The sequence below is a fragment of the Dendroctonus ponderosae genome, unplaced genomic scaffold (genome assembly GCF_020466585.1).
Source record: "Dendroctonus ponderosae isolate FM_Combo_2020 unplaced genomic scaffold, Dpon_F_20191213v2 Dpon_F_20191213_1, whole genome shotgun sequence".
Taxonomy (NCBI): domain Eukaryota; kingdom Metazoa; phylum Arthropoda; class Insecta; order Coleoptera; family Curculionidae; genus Dendroctonus; species Dendroctonus ponderosae.
Window position 1 is genome coordinate 58330552 of NW_026017110.1, and position 24682 is coordinate 58355233.

Genomic DNA, 24682 nt, shown 5'->3' on the forward strand with positions numbered 1-24682 from the left:
CTTGACGTTTCGATAGCTATTTTCTGCTATCGTTATCAAAAGAACCTAAATGAACCTAAAAAAGAGTATGTTAATAAATTCTGTAACAATAGTAGGATAATACAGTATATGACAATTCGCTCTGATAATTCGACTGTGCAAATTGTCAGTTGTAACTGACAATGTCTTTTTCGCCAAACCCACTTTCCTCAACAAGTATTTCATTGGAAATCGAGGGGCATGCGTGTTTGAGTAAGGTGACTGGTCCTGCGCCTTAGGTACAGCGGAGAAGAGAATTGAGAAAGTGTGGGTAAGCAAGCTCAAATCAGACAGCAGGACGGCTATCCTCCTGTTTTTTATTCGTTTTGGTAATTCTAAGCCATATTGGAAGATTTGTTTAATAATAGTGTAATATTACTATGCTTCTTAACTAAGCCAATAAATGTGCAGAGTTATTTACGTAGGCCGTGCATTAGAAGTTTTCCAACTTGCAGTTGTTGAAGAAACTTCAAATTTGGTTTCCGGTTATAACGAGTGGTGCCGAAACCATGAAAAATACATTTAGCCCATATATATACAGGATGTACGAAAACTATAACCTAACTATTTTATTTTAAATGCAAACCCTTAATATCTTTAGTATGGTTGGATTGACCTTCCAATTGCGAGTTTGGGTGACCCTAGTTTTGTTAACTTATCTCTTATAGTTTTTGATATATGAGCCGTTTTCTTTGAAAGTGGTTTACTTTTTTTCTTTGAAAGTTGAAATCTTTTGCTCAATTTTCATGAAATTTGAAAATCATTCTAGCTTGGATCTGCTGTGAGAGGCTGCACAATCGTTAGCAGATTCACCAAAATCAAAGTAAATCATTCAAAAACCATGCCATGATTTGTTAATGCTTCACTTTGATTACACAATTAAGAGCGACGGAACTGGATTCTTTCACATGATCTCTCAGATCAGACTTTTGCTCCATTTTTATGAAACTGAGTTGGTACATCTTGATAAGCAAAAGCGTGCAAAAAGGCCAGATTGACATTCGTTAGATCAGGAGTTATGAATGTTTTCGTGTACTCGCATCATTGAAAGCGACGGAATAATCAAGTTGATTTTCACACGAACTCTCGCATCTATGTTTTGCCAGATTTTTAAAACGGTTTGAAATTCTGTATTTGAGTTGAATTTGTTAAAGCGATAAAGTAAAAACTGGAAATTTTTCACAAATGAATGCCAAAGAAATTAGGGGTTTGAATTAAAAAAAAGAAAGTTAGATTATAGTTTTTGTACACCATAGAGGGCTAAATGGAATTTACATGGTTTCAGCACTACTCGTTATGACCGGAAACAAATGTTTCAGTTTCTAAAACAACTGCAAGTTGGATAATGCACGGTCTACGTAAATCACCTGTAGAAGGTTCTCATTTTCGCAGTTGACTTAAAATGAAAATGCCAATGTGTAAGAAAATATGCCAGCAACTAACCTACCCTAAGCCACTAACCCTTATCAAATCCAACCTAGGTGTACTAACTCATTTTTTAATAGCTCTGGGATGGTTGTGACATAGTAGTAACAGAGGTTGGTAGGCAGAGTAACAGAGAACTAAAGTTGCATTGTTGGCTGACATGTTTCAGGATTATTTTTAAATCTATCGACTAAATATATATTTCCAGCTAATGTTTTTGTTTAATTTCAGGCGACGTTGAATCTACTGTGAGCGATGGAGATAGAGACTGGAGAGCAGAGAGCTTAAATCATCAAAACCACAGACAAGCTCGACCAGCGTCTGCAGCTCCTCGAGGCCGTTGGAGGAGCAGAGGAGGAGGACGCATCTCAAAGTTCAATAGAACCAATCGTGGCGCCAACGACACTGACTCCTTGGAAAACGGAATAGATTTTCGACAGGTTGGTATATCAATTAATGAAACTCTTTAAATTTATTTTTAATCATTTATTTGCTTCAGCTATCCAAATTCACTGCCTCTTTAGACAGTCAAAGCTACGTTGTTCCGTATATGGGCACTTATTACTTTAGCGGCAATAACTACTTAAATCTCGATGGACCTACACTCAAGGAATATATCCGAAATCAAATGTAAGTAACACTAACGTTGTGTCAGCTTAGTGTTAACTAGCTTTAACAAATTTATGTTTTTTTTTCGGAATTTCTTTAAGGATTTTTTTTTTATTTCAGCGAATACTACTTTAGCGATGACAATCTTAACAGAGATTTCTTTTTGCGCCGGAAAATGGATGCTGATGGTTACTTGCCAGTAACGTTAATTGCATCCTTCCACAGAGTTCAGGCATTGACCGATAATATTGCGTTAATCGTAGACGCTATTAGCTCTTCTGATAAAATCGAGCTCTCTCCAGGCTTTAAGGTAAACTGATTAAACGTTGTTAGTCAAGTACTAGCTTCAACTAAAACATTTGTTGCAGGTTCGGGCTAAACACGACCCTGCCAAGTGGCCTATCTTACAAAAAGGTTGCGAAAAGGAGGAAGACATTATATCGAAACTCTTGCCTCCGCCTCCAGTTCCCAAAAACAGTAAATCATCAAATCAAGTGGAGAATTTAAATCCTGACGTAGCTGAATTTATTCCTGTCGACAAAGGTCAGTGAAGTAAATTGTGAACTTTAGCAGCAGAGCATCGGTTACAGTAATAATTCGTTTTCTGAGAGTTTCAGATTAAAATCACCTTGTATAACGTTTGATTTCTTTCAGATCAATCGGAAAGTATAATGAACAAGGAGAACAAAAATCCTCAAAATGGGGATACTTCATCTCCAGCTTTACCTGAGCCTCAGACTGGTCGTAATAAAAATGATGAAGAGGAAGCGTGGCTTCAAGTGAAGAGAAAGAACAAGGAAAACAAAGGCAAGAAAGAGCAGAAGCCGAAACCCTTTGAGTTCCAACGAGAGGAACTTGACTTTCATTTTGATGAGGAACTAGAAAATGTTCCAATCGGAAGACAGAATACTTTTACGACTGACTGGTAATAATTCACCTCAACTGAGTGCAAGCAAGTTATAATAATTATTTTGTCATAGGAATGAAGAGGATTCGTCTGATGAATTGAGTGATAGAGATGTGGATAAACTTTTAATTGTGACACAAGCTCCGACAACTACCTCTACTAGAGCTCCGAAACACGAAGGATATGATCGAACTGGAGATTATACTAGTCGTGTTAAAATGACTCAAGATTTAGAACAAGCTATTAATGATGGACTCTATTATTATGAAGAAGATTTGTGGCACGAAGGCGACTTTGTAAGTGCAGTATTTCTATATATCATTTTTTAATTCCATTTGTGTTTCTCGTCAACTAAGATGTTGGTGTTTATTAGGATCGTAGCTCTGTTGGAAGCTACAAAACCGTTACTGTGATAAGCCAAGAAGACTTTAAAAAGCGGGCGCCACCCGCTCCGAGGAAGCCAAATCCCGAAGTACCTCCACCACCGCCGCCACTAGTAAGCTATTATATTATACGACTTTTGAACTTTTTGCATAAAATACAACTTTTTCGCAGCTTGAAGGTTTGCCGTCTTCAAGCACGGCATCGATTAAGACACCAGGCCATCGCAACGTTCCTAGATTTTACGCGGTGGGTAAAGATGACAGACCCGATCCTACGACTCCTAGAAAACTCAAAACGAGACATTCGAATAATCCTCCGGTAGAACAACACGTTGGGTGGATTATGGATGTCCGAGCACATCGATTGAGGACAACATCCACCGGGTAAATTTCTTCATTCTTTAACTTGTTTCTGCTTTCATTTTTTTGTGTGTTCTGTGTAGTTATGTTTTTTTTAATGTTTTGCAGGAGTGCGTACGGTGTGAGTCCAAGCGAAGGCAATTTAGCGACCAGCTATGGTAGTGTTCCGCAAACATTGCCCTCGTTCCAACATCCTTCACATGCTTTACTGCTGGAGAACAACTTTACACAACAAGCATACTCAAAGTTTAGACAGAAGTGCCTTAAAGGTAAGTTTGGAACTTATTTTCGCATTTAACCGTTTAATCATGGGACTTTTAACTGTCACCTTCTAATTAAGATATACACGAGTTTTTATTTGCAAAGAACTTTTTTCTTCTCACCCATTGATTTCTGCGAAATTTAGTTGAATTACGTTAATTCTTACACACTTGAAGTCCATATTGTTATATAAATAATTCTCGATTTGTAGTAAATTTGAATGAAATGCACACTTCAGTTGCACGAATTCAGCAATTGTTTTTGTTTAATTCTAAATAACATTTATTTATTTATACTATTATTTTCAGAACGCAAGCGGTTTGGTATCGGCCAGTCAAACGAAATGAACACTCTCTTCCGTTTCTGGTCATTCTTTCTGCGGGAAAACTTCAACCGAACTATGTACAATGAATTCAAGTCTTTGGCTCTCGAAGATGCCGAACAAGGCTACCGCTACGGGTTAGAGTGTCTTTTCCGCTTCTACTCATATGGTCTCGAAGTCAAGTTTAGACCTCATCTGTATGAAGACTTCCAGGAGGAAACAGTTCGAGATTACGAAAACGTGCAGCTGTATGGACTCGAGAAATTCTGGGCTTTTTTGAAATATTACAAACATGGAAATCATCTAACTGTCAAGCCGGTTCTTAAGAAATACTTGTCCAAGTTCAAGACCGTCGAAGACTTCAGAGTGGTTGAGGTGAGCGGCTGATTTTCCAATTAGTTTCATTTTTTCATAAGTTTGTTTTTGCAGCCAAGAATAGATGAAATATTGCCACCACATGGACGAGGATACCGCCAGAGGCCAAGAAATAGAACTCTCTCCGAAAGTCAAATTGCAGCTGGACCGAGTACATCTCGGGAGGACAGTCGAAGAGCATCTACCTCGAAAGACAAGTAAGAAAAACAGCTTATTTAAGTTGAACTGTTTAATGAAAATTGTGTTTCCTTTCAGATATGATCAAACTGCTCAGAATTATCCACAACCAGGAACGAGCGCTCCAGCAGGAATAAGTTTTAAAAATTCAAGAACCCGTACTCAGTCTTTCGGATCTGGGCGCATCCAGAAGGGCTCGCGCGCCCGTACTGATTCCTGGAGATCCAAAGAAAATGTGCCTCAAGGTTAGTATTATTTGGTTTAGGGCCCCACGGGATTGTTTTTTTTACACAGTTTCGAACGAATAGTTCCTATTGCTATCGGTGAGATTCGGAATATCGTGGCGAAGCCCCAAATTCTTGCTCACCAGGGAGAGCGTTTATTATATTACGTTTTAAGGTATTAATTATAGCGATGTTAAGTCTGATTGATCAACTCAAATCAATTGGGTCAAAAGGTCAATTTGATCAACTTCAAATAAAGCAAAATACTGGGTAGTAAAGACCTGTACGGTTATCACACACAATACAGTACAGTTCCGTGTCGTTCTGGGCTCACACCGTACGGCTAAAATGTCGGTTTGCGACTGATTGTGACGAACCTTACATAAATCTCAATTTGAAACGTCTCAATTTAAAACCATGTAAAAGAAACAAAATCTGTGGGGTCCAATTTGTTTGTAGAATTGACTGGTTAATAAGCGGAATTGTTCAAAGCTTCTGCTATTATATAATCAAATCCATTGCAGTGACCATGTTTACATGTATTGGTTATTGTGCAGAAGGAGATATATTTGAACTTTAACTGAATTACTATAAAAAATTATGTTGTGAACCAAAAATCTAGTTGCTTGCATCATGGTCTTTTGCATGTTGGACAGTGGTTAGCGCAGTTGCGTTCGATTTTATCTGAACTTGCTTGTCTAAAACTACAAATCGTTTCCCCAATCGCTAGCAGGGTTAGGTAGCATTCTTGCTTGAGCTGCAGGAATTATTCCCTAATATTATCTTTGAAGTTCTAATTTTCTAAACTAATCCCACATCCAGAGTACATAACGAGTCTATCATAATCTTGGTCACTATGAACCTTCAATATGTCTGATTTTAACATCACAGCAGTTACTAAGTCGCTAACCGGCCAGTAAATGTGCAGCACGATATTGATTTTCGGGAGGAGAGCGAACCGACAGAGAAGTTTATTCATATCAGTAGACAGATCATATGCCATGATGATCAAATCAACTTGATGTTGGTGTTTTACTGGAAACTTTATGGGCGTGCGAGAAGAAGAAATATTTTTGATATAAATCTGCTGATCTCAAAAGGAGGCGCCAGCTGTTCATATAGTGAGCGATAATTCGGGCTCAATTTGCAGCATGCAAAATTGTATCAGGATCTTCTAAAGATCTGTATACAATATTGTAAAACAGGCCTTTTCCCCGTAGGCCGTTCACTCAGTAATGGGAGCACCTAGAATCTTCTTTTTTTGCCTGTCGAAGACGCTGTTGTCGGCGGATCCTTATTAAAAGAAGCAAATGTTGTTAACTATTCGAGCTCATTTTAAAACTGACAATATGATCGATGCATACATTAGCACACCACCGTAGCGCTGCTAAATCGATGGTCGCGTCCGTGTTGCGCCACGAAGTTGCCCGTGTGGAAAGGCGCTTATGCTGTGTGGTACATTTAACGATTCTTAATTAAAAAAATATTAAGATTTGTGTAATTTTTTAAAAAACCTCTTGCTTCGGAGTTTAAACAACTTTAAACACTTATCACTAGAAGTTTATCTGCAATAAAAAAATGCATTAAGTGCGATATATCATAACTCTTTCCCAGATATTTCCGAGAAAATAGCATCCTTCGTGCAAATATTGCCTGTACCGTTCCCCAAGTATTGAAAATATTGATAAAAATTTATTGACTGATAGGTACATGTTGTGTAATTGTAATATTATGTTTTTAGGTGCAAGTGAAAATTCATCCACCGAATAGCTCACGAGCAAGCCAAACTTGTTTTGCTTCACAACTCAATGTTTTTTACTTTCTTGTAGTGGTAACCTAAATAATTGCTTCAATTCTAAGTAATGTTTAAAAATGCGCTTTTTGAATTTTTTATATTGCATTAGCGCAAGTGTTAAAAATGAAAAATATGCAAAAAACTGATGTAAAAACGTGTAATTAGTATTTACGTATTGGTGCCATTGCCTATAAATGTAAAAAAAATGGAGAACATAAGTTTAATATTTTTCTATAGTTGCTGTTGTGGTAGATTGGAATTCGATTCACATATTTATGTAGTGGATTCTGGAATTTGAATCTGTTTTTCTTATTGGAGCGGGTTTACGATTCGTGCGTAAGCCACTCAAGTTTGTAAACCGTAGTACCCTGTATTTCTATTCCTTTGGATTTACTTACTGATGAAACGTTTTGCGATAATTCCAATATTGCGACAAATATTCGCGATTAGAACATAGGTAGGGGATAACACGGAAGTAGCGTAATGTGATTAACAATGTTCAGAGTTCCTAAACAGTTTTATAGAATTTTATAGAATAACATATTAGTAACCCAATTTTACCTGTCACCTTTTATTACTAAATGTGACATGCTACATACTATGAGTTTGCAAGAAAGTAATATTTTCTAGATATCTTGAAAATTATCGCAGTCACGTTTCTGCAGGTTCTGTTTCGTTTTTGTTATTACATTGTTGCAAGAGTTTTCGCGTTTTTTCCTTATTTTTTATTCTTAGCTGATTTTCATGGTTGAACTAATTCATCGCTGTGTGTACACCACATTTATCCAACAGTTCTGTTCGAATCGGTTATGTCCTATCATAACCGATTTGCTTAGTACTATTTTATTTAGCGTAGTATTATTAGATTTCTCAGATTCAGATGAATCTTTTGATATCCTTCGAAATTGTTCGTAAAAAATATTTGCGAGAAATAATGGCGATTCTTGAAGCGCTGTTTAATTTCAAAATACGATGATCTGCATTCAAATCCTTTAGTTTGCTTACATCTTAGTCGATTGTACAGAATTATTAAATATAATTCTATTTTGATAGAGAACAATGAGTTTGGTTTTCAAACAATCCCCTCAATAAAACAATTTAAATACATTTTCCATGTTGGAACAGTTTGGGTTAGTTTGGGTTTTTTTTGGTTTAGTTTTTAAGAATACAACTTTTCTTAAAAACTAGTAATAGTTCTAATAGTTGCTCTCGTTGGTCTCCGTGTTTTTTGTCTCAACTATTTAGTTGAGGAATAATAATTTGGATTATAAATTCTTTGCATTTTTACACCATTTTCTTGGTGTGCTTTTCTTGGAACATGTTTTCAGTTTCGAAAATAAAACAATACTTAAACATAGTACTTGATTACAAACCGCTTATTTCTGACAATTGATTTAAATATAAACTATTATACTTAAAAATAAATCGATAAAAGTGTTAATTATTTTTGAAGAAAATGCATACTCCAGCAGATCAATACAGAAAACACTACATAATATTTAGAAAAAAAATCAGCGATGGACCATATTGGTTTTTATTAGTTATGAATGTTACAATTTTATTAGTCATGACTACATTTATAAGTATTTTTTTGTTGTCGGAAATAAAAAAAGTTTATGTAAATATAAAGGCTCACTATAGGAATACTCGCGTAGTCGACGCAAATGCCTAATAGCATGTTTACAAGTCGTACTCATGCTATTAAACGTTCGTTTAATATTGCTTTGGCATCATATTTAGTCATTTATTTTGTGTTACTTGTAATAACTGTTTGTTACTTTAATTCATTTTCAAATACAATTTTGAGTTATGACTTAGGATGGTAACGAGTAACAATAGTGAGCACATTTTGATAAAACTATACTATATGTAATACATAATATATGTTTATATAATGGAAATATAGTGTATATTGCAACATTATTTGAAAGTTATTAGTTACTAAATTCGGGCAATTTAATTTCGATATAATTCTCTATAATTCTGTTATATAGACATATTTCTTCTTAGGGTTTATTTTAATTAACATGTTATTTTTGGGTGATTTAATGATTCGTTTCAGTTAAACTCTTTCAATATTACTATTGGTTTGTTCAAAATGTACCTTAAGTTCTGTAAGGAAATAGCAAGGAGTTTTACATTTTGCATATATTTGTATTCAAGGCAGTATTGTGACAATTATTATTTACCAACATCTATAATTTGTTGATTTGCTACCAAAAATTTACAGCAAATTGCTTTCCAGAATAACTAAATTAGCTGGTTTACCTTAGTCACAATATTGGTCTTCACCAAATTAACACAAAATGCTTTAAATCTGGAAGTTTTCATGAAATATTACCCCCCGAAAGTAGTATTGCCAAACCGACTGTACAATGTCAATTTTGAAAACTAATTACTCTTAATTAAAAGTTCAGGAAAGTGAAGTATTGAATCAAATTTCCTTTGTTTCGATATTAGGCACGGATAACAGTGAAAAATTAAAATAAAAAATAAAAAAAAATGTGATATTCAGTGGTTTTTTTAGTACTTTGCTCAACTCCTTGCATTTAAGTGTATTTGTATAGCTTAATTTAAGATAGTTTTAGCGCGTGTTGAGGAAGTGTGTTGTCTGAAATGTCTTCCAGTGACACTAAAAAAAAATTAAAAATGTTTTAAAAGCGTCAAGATGTTTTTTATTTAGTTCATTTCCTTTATATATTAATTTTATTTTATGACATATCTTCGAGAGCCAGGTAAGTGCACAACGCTGGGAAAACCACATACAAATATTCCTTTTCTACTAAAAAGTAGAAATAGTAGATTATATGGCCAACAACCCGCTTTTAAGGATACACAAAAAGTGAAAAAATATAGAGAAACATGTAGTTTTTTGTGACTTGATTCTTAAATTCTGTGTAAATTTTGCACTTTTTGTAAAGTGCATCTAAAAGAGTCGGGACAAGAAACCGATCAGAACAAAGCAAAGCGAATAACAATGTTGCATCGACGAACGCCAATGAACTGGTTGCAGACTAGGAAACAGAAAATTTGTAAAAAACAAACAAATAGTGAAAGTTCCTGGTTAGAAATGAATATTAAGGTCTCCCAGTGACATTAAGTGTATTATTACACCGCAAACTTGTTCTTTCATTTCGTTCTACACACTGACCTCGGATTTGCTCGGAAACCATTATACAATATTACATTTAAATATCGAATAGTTTTAATATGAAAGTAGACACAGCATTCTAGATATATTACCTTTTGTTAAGGTCGTCAGAAGCAACGATTTGAGGTTCTTTGATTGCCCTTTCACTTCGAAAAAACCCGACACGTTTAAGATGCCATTAACCGCCAGCACGCAAATTAGTGTTGGATATTCTTTATGGTAATGCCAATTGGAAAAATATTGAAAATATACTTTTATCAGATTCGAGTCGTCATTTCTTGTAGAGTTTTTTTAAGGATTTTCGATCAGATAGATATTATCCGATTGATTCATTAAAAATTAGATTTTTGTTATATTGGATTATTGCAATATAAACAAATAATTTTTCCATCTAATGCTATTTACGGAAATTTAAAATAGGTACAACTTTAGTAATTGTAGTCGGCGAATAACGGCAATAGACTTCCTAATGTGGGCTGACGTATCTATAACTACTATGAACTTGAAATTCCTAAACAAATTTGTACGCTCCGATAAGAAATTTAAAGCAATAAATATACATACGCCACTGTTTAAAATTGGCAAGTCGTGTACTTAAATACACTATATCTGATTAAGATATTATGGAGTTTTCGAAAACAATGCACCTATCTGAAAGTGTTGACAAAAAAATTTCAAAAATGGCAAAAATCGTTCAAGTGCTGGATTTACCCACTCTCATTCTTCTTCATGCCTATAATTAGCCGTTATCTGATATGGCAGACAAAAAATTGATTTGATCAAAAAATAGCCTGTAAATATAAACGAATTAAAAGAAATTGGAAAATGTTGCAACCACTGAAAAAAGCTGCTTATTGAATGCTGAATAAATGCGTCTAGCGCAATCCGAATTGAATTTATCGTTGATTAGTTTTGCAAAAGAATTTTTCACTGATATTTGGCAGTATCAGTGGTTCGATCCATCCATATAGGTGAACATTATAAAGCTGCATTATAAGCATATAAAAATGCAAAAAATACAGCAATTATATTTTTCTAACCCCGTCCCCGGTTTTAAGCACACATATGTCGAAATTCTTTAAATATATGCGTAAGGTGTTACGAGTAAAAAAGCAGCATCGGTTTTGATTTGCCAAAGTGTTGGAATCAACAGAATTATAAAAATGTGCAAATCCATAAATCTTCAAAGTTTCTAGCGCAACAAAATAAGCCATTAAAATACCCGTTTATAAAAAAAATAGAGTAAAACTTTTAACTACTTGATATCGAGACAATCACATAAAAATGAAATTTTATTAATTCATACTTTAGTGTTAAAGCAAAAATTCATTTGCAACAGCTCGCTTTAGCTCAGCTCAGCTCAGCTTTATTCAGGCGTTTGTTCGCAAATTGTCAATTTTCTTAGCTCTGCCTAAAAAAGTCTAAACTTTATCTCGATACTTCTGATGAAAGAGCGGTAATGAACTAAAGACTAAAGAAACAATAATTCACTCTAATTGGACAATGTGTAGCCAAACAATTAGACTAAATGTGTCTGAAATGATCAAATTAAGAGAGCTCTATACAGAGCGTTCAACTTAAAATTAAAAACTGTTTGCGCCGGTATAACGAGAACGGCAAGTGATCTGAATATAAAAAGAACTGGAGAGTTTCGGGTCAGAAGGGCGACTTGGATAGCAATTTGGTCCCAACGTTTCGTTAGCACGCATAGCCAGCATCTTCAGAGGTGTGCTCACCTACTGATCCGAAAATCACCAGTTTTTCAAACGCAACGATCCTAATTGCAAGTTTAAATTAACGTCTTGTTAAAAGTGAAAATAGTTATAATAAGAAAATAAAATAAAAAAAACATAAAAAGGCTAGAAAAACGAATAACTAATGGCAACATTGTTTTGAGTATTAAGTATGTGTACTACAGATTAGCGGCAACGCCAGGTGATTGGGAGAATGGACTCGGCAAGCGTGGCATATAATAGAAGGCTTCGACGAGGGTATTCCTCGTCATATAAGTTCACCGTTCTTGAGAAGCGAATGACTAAAATCGCGAGTGTTTACTCTCGGTAATCGAAATGAGTTCGATAGAAAAAATGCGAGAACTGCTGGTCGAGTACCAGCAAGACCATATTTTAAAGTTCGTTGACCAACTGGACGAAAATGAACGAGAAAGTTTTTTAAAACAACTGAAAACAATTAAATTTCAAGAAGTGAATGCGCTCTTCCGGAAAGCGAAAGAATCAATTACCGAGGATGTTGAAAAAGTGGACGCGCGAATGCAGCCAGTTCCAGCCGACCAATTCGGATCGGAGAAGAATGCTGACAAGGAAGAACTGATGACTTACCGAAGCATTGGATTAGAAGAAATTTCCAAGGGTCGCGTTGCGGTTCTTCTTCTAGCTGGCGGACAAGGGACGCGACTTGGAGTCAACTATCCCAAGGGAATGTACTCAGTCAATCTTCCGTCAGGAAAATCTTTGTTCCAAATCCAGGCGGAACGAATCAGAAGAGTGATCAACTTGGCCAAGCAAGAAACTGGAAGAGTTGGAAGTGTTGTTTGGTACATCATGACCAGTGGCCCCACTAATGCCACCACGAAGAAATTCTTGGAGAAAAACGACTATTTCGGCCTAAATCAAGACGATGTCATTTTATTCCAACAGGGCCTGTTGCCTTGTTTCGACTTCGATGGAAAACTTCTTCTAGATGAAAAGAACGCAGTTGCCATGGCTCCTGATGGAAACGGAGGCATTTATCGAGCGCTCAGCGAACGACATATTCTGGACGATATGGAGCAAAGAGGAATCAAATACGTTCACGCTCATAGTGTGGATAATATCCTAGTTAAAGTTGCCGATCCGGTCTTTCTTGGATACTGCGTGAAGAAGAAAGCGGAATGTGGAGCTAAAGTTGTCAGCAAGAATAGCCCTAATGAAGCTGTGGGAGTCGTTTGCAAAGTCGATGGCAAATACCAAGTAGTGGAATATAGTGAAATTACCGAGAAAACAGCAAATCTGACTGACCCATCTGGAAAATTGGTATTCAGTTCTGGTAATATTTGCAACCATTTCTTCTCCACATCCTTCTTACAACGGGTGGCAAAACAGCATGAGTCAGAGCTGAAATTGCATGTGGCCAAAAAGAAGATTCCTTACGTCGATCGTAACGGCGACCACATAAAACCTTCCGAACCCAACGGCATTAAAATCGAAAAATTTATTTTTGATGTATTTCAATTCACAGATAAATTCGTTACGTGGGAAGTACCTCGTATCTCCGAATTTAGCGCTCTCAAGAACCCTGACAGTGTTGGGAAAGACTGTCCGTCGACCGCTAAAAGAGATTTATTAGTATTGCATAAAAGTTACATCGAAGAAGCTGGCGGTATTGTTACGGAAGGAGTCGATGTTGAAATTTCACCGTTATTATCCTATGCTGGCGAACATATCGAGCAAAGAGTCAAAGGCAAAAGATTCGAAGGCACCATTAGCTTACTATCCGAAGAGGAGACACTTAACTGCTATTCAAATGGTCTCAAAAATGGCAAGGCATAGTTAATTAACTTACAACATTCCGCCTCTGGCTTAAATCTTAATGAAATTACTTAATAACGTCTTGTAAATGCAAGACCGGGTATGTGCAATCGAAAGTATTTTACCTCTAAGGATTATGTGATAATTAATTAAGTATTCCCAGTTTGTATATTACATTGTGTACATAAATTGCAAAAAATTATTTATTTTTGATATGTTTACTATTTTATTTTCTATGAATTTACAAGGTGAAAGGTAGGCAATGCGATTTATCAATGTCACATGTTCATTTATATATCCTAAAGTAGATAAGTTTTTTAGTTTTGACTACCACAAGACACTAGTTATAATTATTTGAAAATATGTTCAAAATTTTGTAGTTTCCAGCGCTAATAAAATGTCATTTTATTTTTATTGTGTGGTTTCTTTCCAGTTTGTTGCAGCAAAACCGGTTTTGTCGAAACGACAATTAGTGGATAAACAAGAATTAAACATCAAACATCATTTGAGAAGCCACTTTTCATAAAGACTGTTTAGAATGAAGAAAACCGCAAAATTTGATAAATATTCCCACCATATTTTCGTTTTTGTTATACAGAAATAAAATTAATTATTAACAATTAGTTAGTCCTTCAAAGGTTACTTATTATAATGTTTGAAAATGGCAAATGTTCAATATTAAAATCCATAGACTGATGAAATTTTTTTACGATGTTTTGTAAGCATGAGTGGGTTGACATCTTCAGCTCTGCTCGAATCGTGTTTAGTTTCCTGATGTACATTAAATTCAAGTGTTTTATTGAATGTAGTACATACTTGAAAATTTATATCAACTTTTTTATTTATTGTTAAATTTAATTTCTGTTCTCAAGGTAAATTTTTTCCTGCTACTGATTACTTGCCCCCTGTTATATCTGGCGTTGTAGATCAAGTGTTTTATGATTGTTTTCATTATCATCTCATCACAATCGGAATTTTTTTTTCATTTTAATAGAAAATTCCTTCCGCATTTTGATTACTCGGTTTTGAAATCAACTGATTTTGTACTTGAGCCTGCCTTTTTTTCTGTTATATCAGTACTTATATTACCATATTCTTGGTTTAATCGACTTACTTTTTTTATTCAAACGGATTCTCGTAGTCGTATTTTCATTTACTTTAGGCTTCCTCCAAATCAAAACACTATTGCTATTATTCTACGATTTTCCTGTGTGAATTTTTTTCAATTTTCTTTTCATTTCCTACCCTTTTTTCAGTCTTCCCTCTGACATGTTTAGTAATAATTTCGTTTTTCTCGCATTTTCTCTATTGCCTTCAAGTTTGTTATACATTTTTTGCAACCGACTTGGTAGTTTGTTATTTACATATCTCTTCGCCGTTAAATTAACATTTTTTAAACTTGCTACTTGATACATTCATCATCCGTAAAAAGCCGTGTATTTTTCAGTTATTTCCACGTGTTTTAATTACTAAAGACAAAAGATAACTGGAAGTTTTACAATTTCAAAAGCTAATGAATTTTAAAAATTGTAATAACACAAGCCGCAAATACGTTTATTGACATAAGATATCAATCAGCTGGAATTAAGAACTAGATGTTTTACTAAGAAAACATGGATTCACGTTTATTTTTATTGTATTGTGTGTATGCTTTTATCTTATGTTTATCGCAAATATTTATGGTGAACACTTATAGAACGTTCTTAGTCAGCGAATTTTGGGTTGCGATTTTTTTCAATTGACTTGATTTTTACTTATTTTATTTCATTAATACTTTGTAATCAATAGAAAATCACTTCAATTAAGACCCATTTTTAGGACTTTGGCTTTGCCGCTGTCTTACGTCTTCGGTTTTCAATTTCCTAAAAATTGTGTCCATTACACTTATTTATTTAGTAAATTTCAAATTAACACTTAATTGTAGCAAATTTTGCATAATAAATGAAACCTCAAGCAGTTGAAGGTGTGAATTTTCTGCGACTGTTAAAAGCGTCGAGAAATAGTGGAAAAGCACGAAAATATCAGCGTTATTAAAACCGGTGCGGATTTTGCCGATTTCAATTATTTTATTGCCTAATGTATTGATAAAGCATATCTAAAAAGCGCTAGGAAGTGTACATGCGACGCAAAAATAAAAATTCGATTGTTCCGTTGGTTAGTACCTACTTATCCTTTGCACTTCACTTGAAATGTACCTTTTTTTAATTGAAAATATTCAATATTAGCAAAATATAACTAATAAACAACTTTTTCGCTTCAATTATGAGGGTCATGAAGAAATAATTTGCATTTTGTTTCTTTGCAGTTGCTAGATAGAGTTTTAGTAAATTTCATTAAGCAAAGTTATTATTTATCAAAGCATTACCATCAAAACGCTTTATTCACCAACAAAATCCGCATAGCTAGTTTAAATTCCGACTAGTAATAAACATTTACCTTAAAAGCATAAGACTAATAACAACCTGCAACAGCAGGTAGGAAAAAATTGCACATTTCCTAAAAATATCCGACAAACAGAAGTCTTTCCAGTTCGATAAGTCTGAGTTGTTTTTGAAAGTTAAAACGAACGTTCACCTGATAGGAATGCCATCAAGGTAAATAGGTTTTTGTTTTCTTTATTTACGCGCACCTTAAAAATCACGACAAGCCTAATTTATTATTCTCTTAAGGAGCAGATCAGTGGCGCTGCACGTTCGTTCGCACGAAAAATCAAGTTGTTTTAAAGACTTCTCAAATGTATGCGTTTCTATAGAAGAGCTGAATCATGTACATATTTAGCAAGTACTAACTCATACTAAATTATTTTTGCTCAATATTGTTTTACCGTACATTTTATACAATTACCGTTTTTGTTTCATAACGAATTATTTGCGTTACATTTATCAAAAATTACTGCGCTCAGTTATTGTTTTTTAATTTATGATATATTTATAAATCACTTTGCTGTCGACACAGGGTAGCATTGGGATTAGTTTCCATTGTCTACTTTCTTTTTCTAGTAAAACGACTGATTATTTTCACCAATATACAGCGGGTTTTTTTTATTGCGTAGGAATTTTATTTGCGTCTGATTGTTTAATTGCAGTTTAAAAACCAATGAAACATTTTTACAAAAATAAATTAAAAGTTGTGAACTAACAACACAACTAAGACTTAACTAACTGTGATAGTCTTGTCCCTAATGATGAAATAAGAAGGATATTTTTATTTAAGATTCCATTTTTTCTATTGGTTTGTGCGAACAGATGATTGCTTAAATTAATTTTAGTTGCAGTAGAATGTCAGTTTTATCAACTCGGGATGGAATTAATATTTATCACAATAAACATGCTACACAAGAAAACAATTTTCAAGCCCATAAAAACATAAAAAATGTTCGCTTTAATTGAAAGTAACTAGGCCGATCGAATAATTTGGAAACCGATTCTGCAAAGTTATAGAAAATCATTAACCAGCCTGCTCCGTTGTCGCTCGGAGTAATCCTCAAATAATGAGGGCTTGCCTTCAACTCTTTCCTAATTGCTAGATTAACTTGAGGTATTGATGGAAGTAACTCGTCGAACGTAGAGCTGACATATAAAAGTATTTCCGCATGAAAATCTGGTTAATTTAAAATTCTAAAACCACCTTTTGCGTTAAATAAATGGCAAAAGTGCGTCCCAGAAATTGTGTTTGTCACGTATACGGTATATCCAAAATAGCAACATTTATTCATCTTCAGCAGGATTAGATAATTTCAATATTATCCGCCATCTCCAGACAGTTTGGGTACACGCCAACATTTAGCTTGTAGTGTTCATGCAACGTTTCATACTTTATTTACCAGCTTCCTAGCATATGCAGTGGTGAAACTAATAGAAAACTGTTCAAGAGCAATTTACTCCGCAACAAACCGCCAAGCTCATCTTGTTAAAAGATTCTGCTGGATTTTCAGCAATTGCTTTAAAACTATATATTATCAAATTACTATTAGAGCAGCTGAAGTTGCTAAATGCTATTATGGTTGTATAAACAGTTTATAGAGAGCTTCTCTTAAGGAAACAATCTGCGACGTAAACAGTCGCTATTGATCGGATTTTTTCTTTAAATTTTTAGACAAGAAATGTGTTCAAAGTTCCAATATTACTTCGGATGTACAATGAATAAAAAAATACAAAAAATGACGATCTGCAGCTTTCTTCAACCAAAATCCCCATTAGGTTTGGACTGTTCCGTATCAAAACATTGCAGAGTTTTGAAACAAATTAATTAAAATTTTTTGTAAGGTAAGTAATCGTAAATTTTTGCTATTAACCTGGATATGGGTTTCGGCGTTAACCAAATAAAAGAGAGGACTCTGATCAAGTTTTAAATCGAAAAACGCTTCTACAGTTAATATATTTGAACAGGGAAATAGACAAGCGCGTTTTGAAGTTCGAGTTTCCCGAAAATGGGATGCTCTTCGTTCCTGGACTCTAACTCCAGCGCTCAGTTGCGTCAGAACTTTAGTGCGCGCTAGTCTGCGAGATCTCCTCTCCAGAACTTCCGAAGTTTCCGTGGTAAGTCCACTGGAAAACTTTTCAGCTACTTTAGAAACTTTTTACCTCTAGTTTCCCCACTGATTTTTTGCTAGGGCGCTAAGTAGTTTTAATTTTAAGGCGTCTGCACAATTTATGTTTGTATTTAAAACCCACTTTTAATATATTTGACTGATAAGACGATTACTGAGTTAGTCGAGTTAATTAGTGCGTTTGAGAAGTTTTTTGAAGTTACTCACTAAACTTTTTTAGATATATTTGAGTTGAGTTTAGTGCGGCAATTTTGAAGCGTACAGTTTATGGAGGAACGCTTCTTTTGGTATATGTATTTTGAATATCTTTATCATGATTGAAGATTAATTTCAATCATTTTGTATATTTGAACCCTCATGCCAAAAAGTCAACAGAAAAGGCATAAAACTACTCATTAAATGCATCAACTTTCAGATCATTTTTTCTAATCAATCGTGTATTTGATGCTCGGATAAAGGCGCATCTTTCATTAAAACTCTCTCATCAAAACTAATTAATACGCGCCGTTTAAAACTACTACTTGAATCTCGGTACCCGAAATCCAATTTTGTATAATTTTCCACTAACAAATTAGCAACTTGCTGGATTTCAATAGAAAATGTTGGCAAAACTTAGTCAAACTTGCAAAGTGAAACATATCAGTTTCAATGGTAATTGAAATATTAAATGTGATCCAAATGCATTGGCGTTTTGCAGTTTAGCTAAATTTCAACGAACATTTTATTTAAAGCTCGAAATGAGATTAATTCGTTTGGTCAAAACCAAATGCTACAAAATAAATTGAATATAAATCAGCGGACATGTCATGTCAGAAAAATCGTTGTTTATTAATTACATTTTGATTGTAACGGTAGATATTTATATAAATATTATAAATAATTAATTGGTTTCGGTAAAGAAGTGCGGGCGTTTTGAAATCGCCGGTTAAATGCCATTAATGCAAAAGTAATTTGAATTGAAACTGAATTTTACTTTTCGGTGCAATAAGGGAATTATTTTCGATCGCTATTTTATAGCTTCGTAACCCAAATGCTCGCTTAGTTTTACTTACTGAGTATGTTATTTGTCAATTACTAATGCGTGTATCAATTGGAACGTTATTAATGGCTAGCATTTTGCTAAGCTTGCGGTGGATCTGATATTCGCAAACGCAATTTGTTTCTTGGCGAAAACTTAATTTAGTCGAATTAATTATCGAAAACTGAGTAAACTGTGCATTATGGCTGCTAACTAAATTTTACTCGTCTAGCTTATATAAATAAAGTTTTCTTCAGAGATTTATAAATTCGATTGTGTAATTTTGAAGCGCAACTATGCGATGAATTTATTTAGTTAATGTTACTTTGAAACGTTTTTAATCAAAGGAAAACAGGTTAGATAAGTTCACAAATATCTCATATTATAATTAAATGTCAAGACTTAATTTAATCAGCCACATTCCTAAAGTAATTAAGTACTTAGTACTTCTCCAAATAAATACTTTTCGGCGAAAATCAACTCCCCGAACGAAATGTTTTCTCAACTCCATGAAAGCTAAAAGGATTCAAATTTTGAGAAGATTAAGCGACTTACAATTTAACGTTTCACATAAAGTGTTTATGACATAAGATTTACTGTATAATTTAAAAGCCCTTTCAAGTCGTCTTTTACGAAATATTTTTGCTCTCTAAGGCGCTAATGAAACGAAATTGGTGTGCCATTATCAGCGATTTGAAAATCTCGAACAGAATACTGAAACTGAAGTTTAGTGAAATCCAAACCAAACGCTCATGCTTTGTTTCTCGAGATTTTCTATATAAAAAATGCCTTTAACATTAAATTTGGCAGTTCGGAGTGGATCATCCAAAGCTGGGGCTTAGAACATAGGTGGACATTTTAAGAAAACAAGGCAGTATCAATCACATGATGATTGACGTGACAATATTGTTTTCCGGGTTCAATTACACAATCAATCATAAATCTACTCATGTTTGATTTGCTATTATACTTTTGAAAAAATTGGATTAAATTGATTTGATTCAGTTTTCATCTTGAATAAGAATTTTTGAAAATAATGAAATACTACTGCTTTATAATTGTATTGAGTTTAAAAACGTTCATTGGAAATGAAATGAATGAAAAATTATTTACACAATGTGGCACCTTTAAATAAAAATGAATTAAAACTTTGTGAATCGAAATATGAAATTATTTCGTTGTTTGGATCCAACAATTTCAAACTAAGAAGCGAGATTGCCGAATTCTAGCGAAGTGAGAAACGCACCAGTACAGAAGAATAAATCCAAAATGAAATTATTTACATTTTCCGGGTTTTCTGTTATGGAAAACTTGGCTACTTTTCAGTTAGAAACAGATTATCGACTTAGGTTTATGCGTAGACATATGTCTTGACATGCAATTTGAAATATCCAAGACTTTAGTATGTCATAGTACGTAAAATATGAAAGTTCTGGAAGAAATATGTTCGCCGGTGCACGGGCACGAAGTAAATGAAATACATTATTCTAAACCATCAATCAGTGGTTGCAAAATGGAATGTATCTTCTTACTTTGGTCCAGTTTTAGTTAGTTTTAGCCTTTGGCTTCGATCGTTGAAAGTATATTGGAAGTGATATCTCACTATGAAGTTTTAAATTGCATCTAGAGCTCTGGAATTGAACCATTTATTATCTAATTTATTATTTCCCCTGTGAAAATGTGAAAGAAGATCGTTTATTACAATTGAAATAGGAGATCAGCAACGAGAAACAATTTAATCGCAAATCTGCACGGCGTATGCAATAACTTCAATAAGTTGAAATTAATATTTAATTGTGAGGTAGGTTCGAGGGAACTAACATCAAGTAGTAGGTAATTGAATTTTCAGATTGGATAGTTTCAAAGTTGGAAATACTTTATTAGGTATTAAGTTCCTTCCAATAGTCCGGACTACTTAAAATATTTCCAAATGCGTCTATTACAAAAAAAATCACCTCTTTGTCAAAATGCCACCTTTGCAACCTCGTCAACATATTGAAATATATTTACCAATACTTCTTCGCCATGAAGTGGAAGTAATAATAATAGCGCGATATAAAGAAATTTCCTTTTTTCCTTCTTTATTCTTTTGCCCTTTTACGCTCAGTCGACCTCATATGAAAATAACCGTCATCGATCTAATTCTGAAATTCGTTTTCTCACGAAAATAATTTTCTATTTTTGAGAGGACTTTCACCTACCTACTTTTAATAAAATGATCAACTCCTCTAGCGTTCGTTCTCTGATTAAGTGGAATTGCAAACATCGATGCAGTGAAAAATGTTGCATCTTTAATTTCCTTTTTCAATTACGTCCATGCTCAATATCGGATTTTAATACGCTAAATGATACTGCAAGTAGAAGGAAAACACATGACACACTTCACTTTGTTAATGCAATAGCGTTAGCAAATTTTTTTCCAGGCAAATACAGACTGTGGACACATTCTGAGAGCGAACCACCACCACCAAAAAAATTAAATCCACTGCTAAATTCTTCAAACTTTTTACTATATGAACGAAAAAATATTATTAGGCTTTCAGAAAAACTGATTCAGAACCTCTATGCCTCCCTAAAGAAGCAATAAAATCCCGTTTCGCTCCTCTGTCGACCTCCCTAATTGAACGATTGCAAGACTACAATTACAATTAAGTAATTAAGCATTTATGTAATGTAAATAGCATGGGCGGAAAGATCAGTTAATCTAAAGCACATTTGCTTACAAAATAATAAAACATTTTGTCGAGCGCAATAACAGATTCGAGGAATCTTCAAAAAAATGTGTAACATCGGCATGTTAGAAATGTATTCTTTAAAAATCTCCTAATCTACTGCCGTTTGTATTTCATTTATAGTATGTAAATTAAGTAATTACTGACTCCAAGCGCCTACTGTAGGTATTTCTTCAAAATTGCTCCGATGCGCTCTTTAACAGGCAAAACAATTCCAAGCGACTGCACATTTTCATATTTATTAATTCGCTTTGTTGACGAGTTTTATTGAAATTGGCTTTTGTGCGGATTATCCTACTTTCGGAAGCAAGAGGAGAATTGAAAAAACGCAGTAAAATGTCATATATGAGTAAACTGTTTCCAAAGTTTCATTGAAATTCGTTCTTCCCCGCTTGCTGAAATTAATGAAACTCTCAAGTTCAATTACCCCCCGCCGGTTTCATAATCTGACAATTCTAACATCCAGGAGAACAATGAGCGTTTCCTTCACAATATACTAACTGAATTGATTTTGAATGAACTCATTTTTTTCTGCTGTTTCGAACACAATCCTTGAGCTTGAACGTGGAAAAACCAGACGCAAAACACTTGATTAAAAGGCCCTTGTTCACATTTTCTGGTTTTCAAGCCCCTTTCTTTCCAAGTTATGTTGGCATAATTCGCCTGATTTTTCTCCACCGTTCTGGTCTCAGCACCTCTGCATGCAGGCGTTATTCTAGGCTTTGCGGAATTTTTAATTCCTGTTTTATTATCTTCATTTTTGCGCCATTCATTTATAGACAGATGTGGATTTTAATTTTTGTGACCGGCCTTTTTAGGCGGCATTAAAGTTAAATTAAACAGCGACCCGAAAAATTAACTTAATGAAAGTATTTCCGATTCAATTCTTTCATTTCACAGTTGGTGTTTCAATCAACAAGAAAAAATGTTGGAGACTGGAAAAGATGCGACTATTCCCAGTCAAATGTGCTGGAACCCAAATACAATTTTTTTCTGGTAGCGTGACTAGGATTGCGTGAGCGAAGCTTCATAAGCGGATTAGCTTCACTTTCAATTTGAGCCATTATAAGCTGAGGAACATGACAGAAGTCAACAAAAAGTTCAGTTAATAGCGTGCTTTGAAAAAACAATTTACTTTATGATTTAAGACTTTGGATTGCTTTTGTTGGCCATTTTTTACATTAACTTAAGGCCTTTCTAAAGGTTTCCAATACCGTTTAGGTAGTTGCTACAGGTTTTTACAATTTCTGCAATAAAGTAAGGACATTGCTGTGCAAATCCTTTTCTTTTGGCACTATTATGATGTCGCTCCACTGCGCGCTGAAGGGATGAAGCAACAAGTGCCGGCTTATTATTATATGGAAATGAGTAGAGAGAGTAAATCAGATCTAAATGAGTTACCGATATACACAGTTTCACGTCGCTTTAACCGAGTTTCTTGGATTATTGTTTGGCAAAACGACTTTTCTTAACAATTATTTAAAAACATTTGAAATTATCATGTTGGCTGCAAAACGGTAGCAACACTCAATGTTCAACCGTTTTATTGGCTGAAATATTAGCGATTCAGTATTAGATAACCACATTGATTGATGTAAAATTCAAGAAGCGACTGTACGATGCTGAAAAATTATGTTGTTGGGAAACTTTTTTAATTTTGGCTTGAAAAAATCAGGTCTGGAAGATTCCTTTAGAGACTCTTCAGATACTTAAACAAACACCATTTTTTTGCAAATTTATGTTCCTACTAATGAACCCTGAACTGTTGCATGGATTATTCCATCAATCAAACTTATCAAATGTCAGTAGACAGTGAAACAACTAGAACACCGAGCTGTTTATCCATTTCTTTAACATTTCATCGCCGATAAGTTGATTGAAATGCATATCACAATTAGTCAAGTGTCTTTTCGCATTTCCAATTGTACAAGTGGACTGATATTATCAATTCAAAATATTTTCATAGACTGCCGATTGTATCTTAATAGAGGATTCAATGACAATCACTACATGTGTATAAGATGAGAATTGAAAATCTGCAATGGATTAATGGGTTGAAGAACCGGGCAAACAACAATAATACAATGTTAAAATGGTAAGTTTTGGTCCTGCATGCTCAGACGAAAAACATATCTGAGGATGCAGGTGACTCGTGCTTGGGAAACGTTAGGGCGATATTTTTTTCACGACCGCCTAAATGACGAAAATCTCACCAATTTCAAGCCGTGAGCATAATTTCAGCAGGAGATTGTCATTGTACGTTTTCAGTTAGAAAAAAATGTTCTATTAGCACGAATCGTTAAATTTGCGGCCTGTGTTCTGTGGATAATCGTAATCTAATCACGTCTTATTGCAAACATCACTTAAGACCCCATTAATTTACTTGGCTTAAGTCGGAGCCAGCTTCAATTTCCAGGAATATTGGTATTTGCACTTACCTTCCCACTCAGACAAGACCCATTTGAAAGAGATTCGCCTTTGGTGGTATTTTGCTTCATGTCACCAATGGCCGCTTAATCGAATGTTAATGTAGGCCCAGGTCAAATTTCCAATGTTCCAAATTAATATCTACGATTGAACCTGAAATAGGACAAACTTGGATTTAGATCGAGGATAAAGATGATCTGCATTAGCGATTAATAAATTACTTGTATCAAGGAGACCTTATTATTTAAGTTGAATGGAATGATCAGATACTGACGGCAATAGAAAAATATCCAAACGACACATTTCACAGAAAAATCGAATATAGATATTAATAAAGCAGTTATTCCTTTCTGATTTAACAGTGGCAAATTATTGAATTCCTTGCATAGCAAACAGGGAATTTTAACAGTTAATTCAGCAGC

The 24682-nt window shown here is 34.4% G+C and overlaps 3 protein-coding genes and 1 long non-coding RNA gene across 10 annotated transcripts in view; 3 read left to right on the forward strand and 1 right to left on the reverse strand.

The window, feature by feature from the left end:
* Nucleotides 1-9523, forward strand: part of LOC109532860 (la-related protein 1) — a 21416-nt gene extending 11893 nt beyond the window's left edge. For all 4 annotated transcript variants that reach the window (XM_019897934.2, XM_019897935.2, XM_019897939.2 and 1 more), the window contains 13 exons: nt 1675-1883; nt 1943-2073; nt 2173-2362; nt 2421-2595; nt 2707-2977; nt 3033-3255; nt 3333-3455; nt 3515-3726; nt 3811-3971; nt 4272-4660; nt 4715-4857; nt 4916-5082; nt 6803-9523. In XM_019897934.2, the coding sequence (XP_019753493.2) occupies nt 1675-1883; nt 1943-2073; nt 2173-2362; nt 2421-2595; nt 2707-2977; nt 3033-3255; nt 3333-3455; nt 3515-3726; nt 3811-3971; nt 4272-4660; nt 4715-4857; nt 4916-5082; nt 6803-6831 (2423 nt within the window). In that variant the 3' untranslated portion in view covers nt 6832-9523. The remainder of the gene's footprint in view (nt 1-1674; nt 1884-1942; nt 2074-2172; nt 2363-2420; nt 2596-2706; nt 2978-3032; nt 3256-3332; nt 3456-3514; nt 3727-3810; nt 3972-4271; nt 4661-4714; nt 4858-4915; nt 5083-6802) is intronic.
* A 2419-nt stretch (nt 9524-11942) lies between these two features.
* Nucleotides 11943-13948, forward strand: LOC109532933 (UDP-N-acetylhexosamine pyrophosphorylase). Its single transcript, XM_019898080.2, has one exon. It carries the CDS (start codon nt 12077-12079, stop codon nt 13553-13555), a length of 1479 nt encoding a protein of 492 aa, XP_019753639.1. The 5' UTR covers nt 11943-12076; the 3' UTR covers nt 13556-13948.
* Nucleotides 13949-18019: 4071 nt separating this feature from the next.
* LOC109532909 (Down syndrome cell adhesion molecule-like protein Dscam2) overlaps nt 18020-24682 on the forward strand; it is an 86333-nt gene continuing 79670 nt past the window's right edge. For all 4 annotated transcript variants that reach the window (XM_048665315.1, XM_048665337.1, XM_019898046.2 and 1 more), the window contains exon 1: nt 18020-18072. The gene's annotated coding sequence lies outside the window, so the exon portion shown is untranslated. The remainder of the gene's footprint in view (nt 18073-24682) is intronic.
* Nucleotides 24278-24682, reverse strand: part of LOC109532912 — a 100108-nt gene continuing 99703 nt past the window's right edge. Inside the window, exon 3 of the long non-coding RNA XR_002171470.2 lies at nt 24278-24413. This is a non-coding gene — a long non-coding RNA (uncharacterized LOC109532912). The remainder of the gene's footprint in view (nt 24414-24682) is intronic.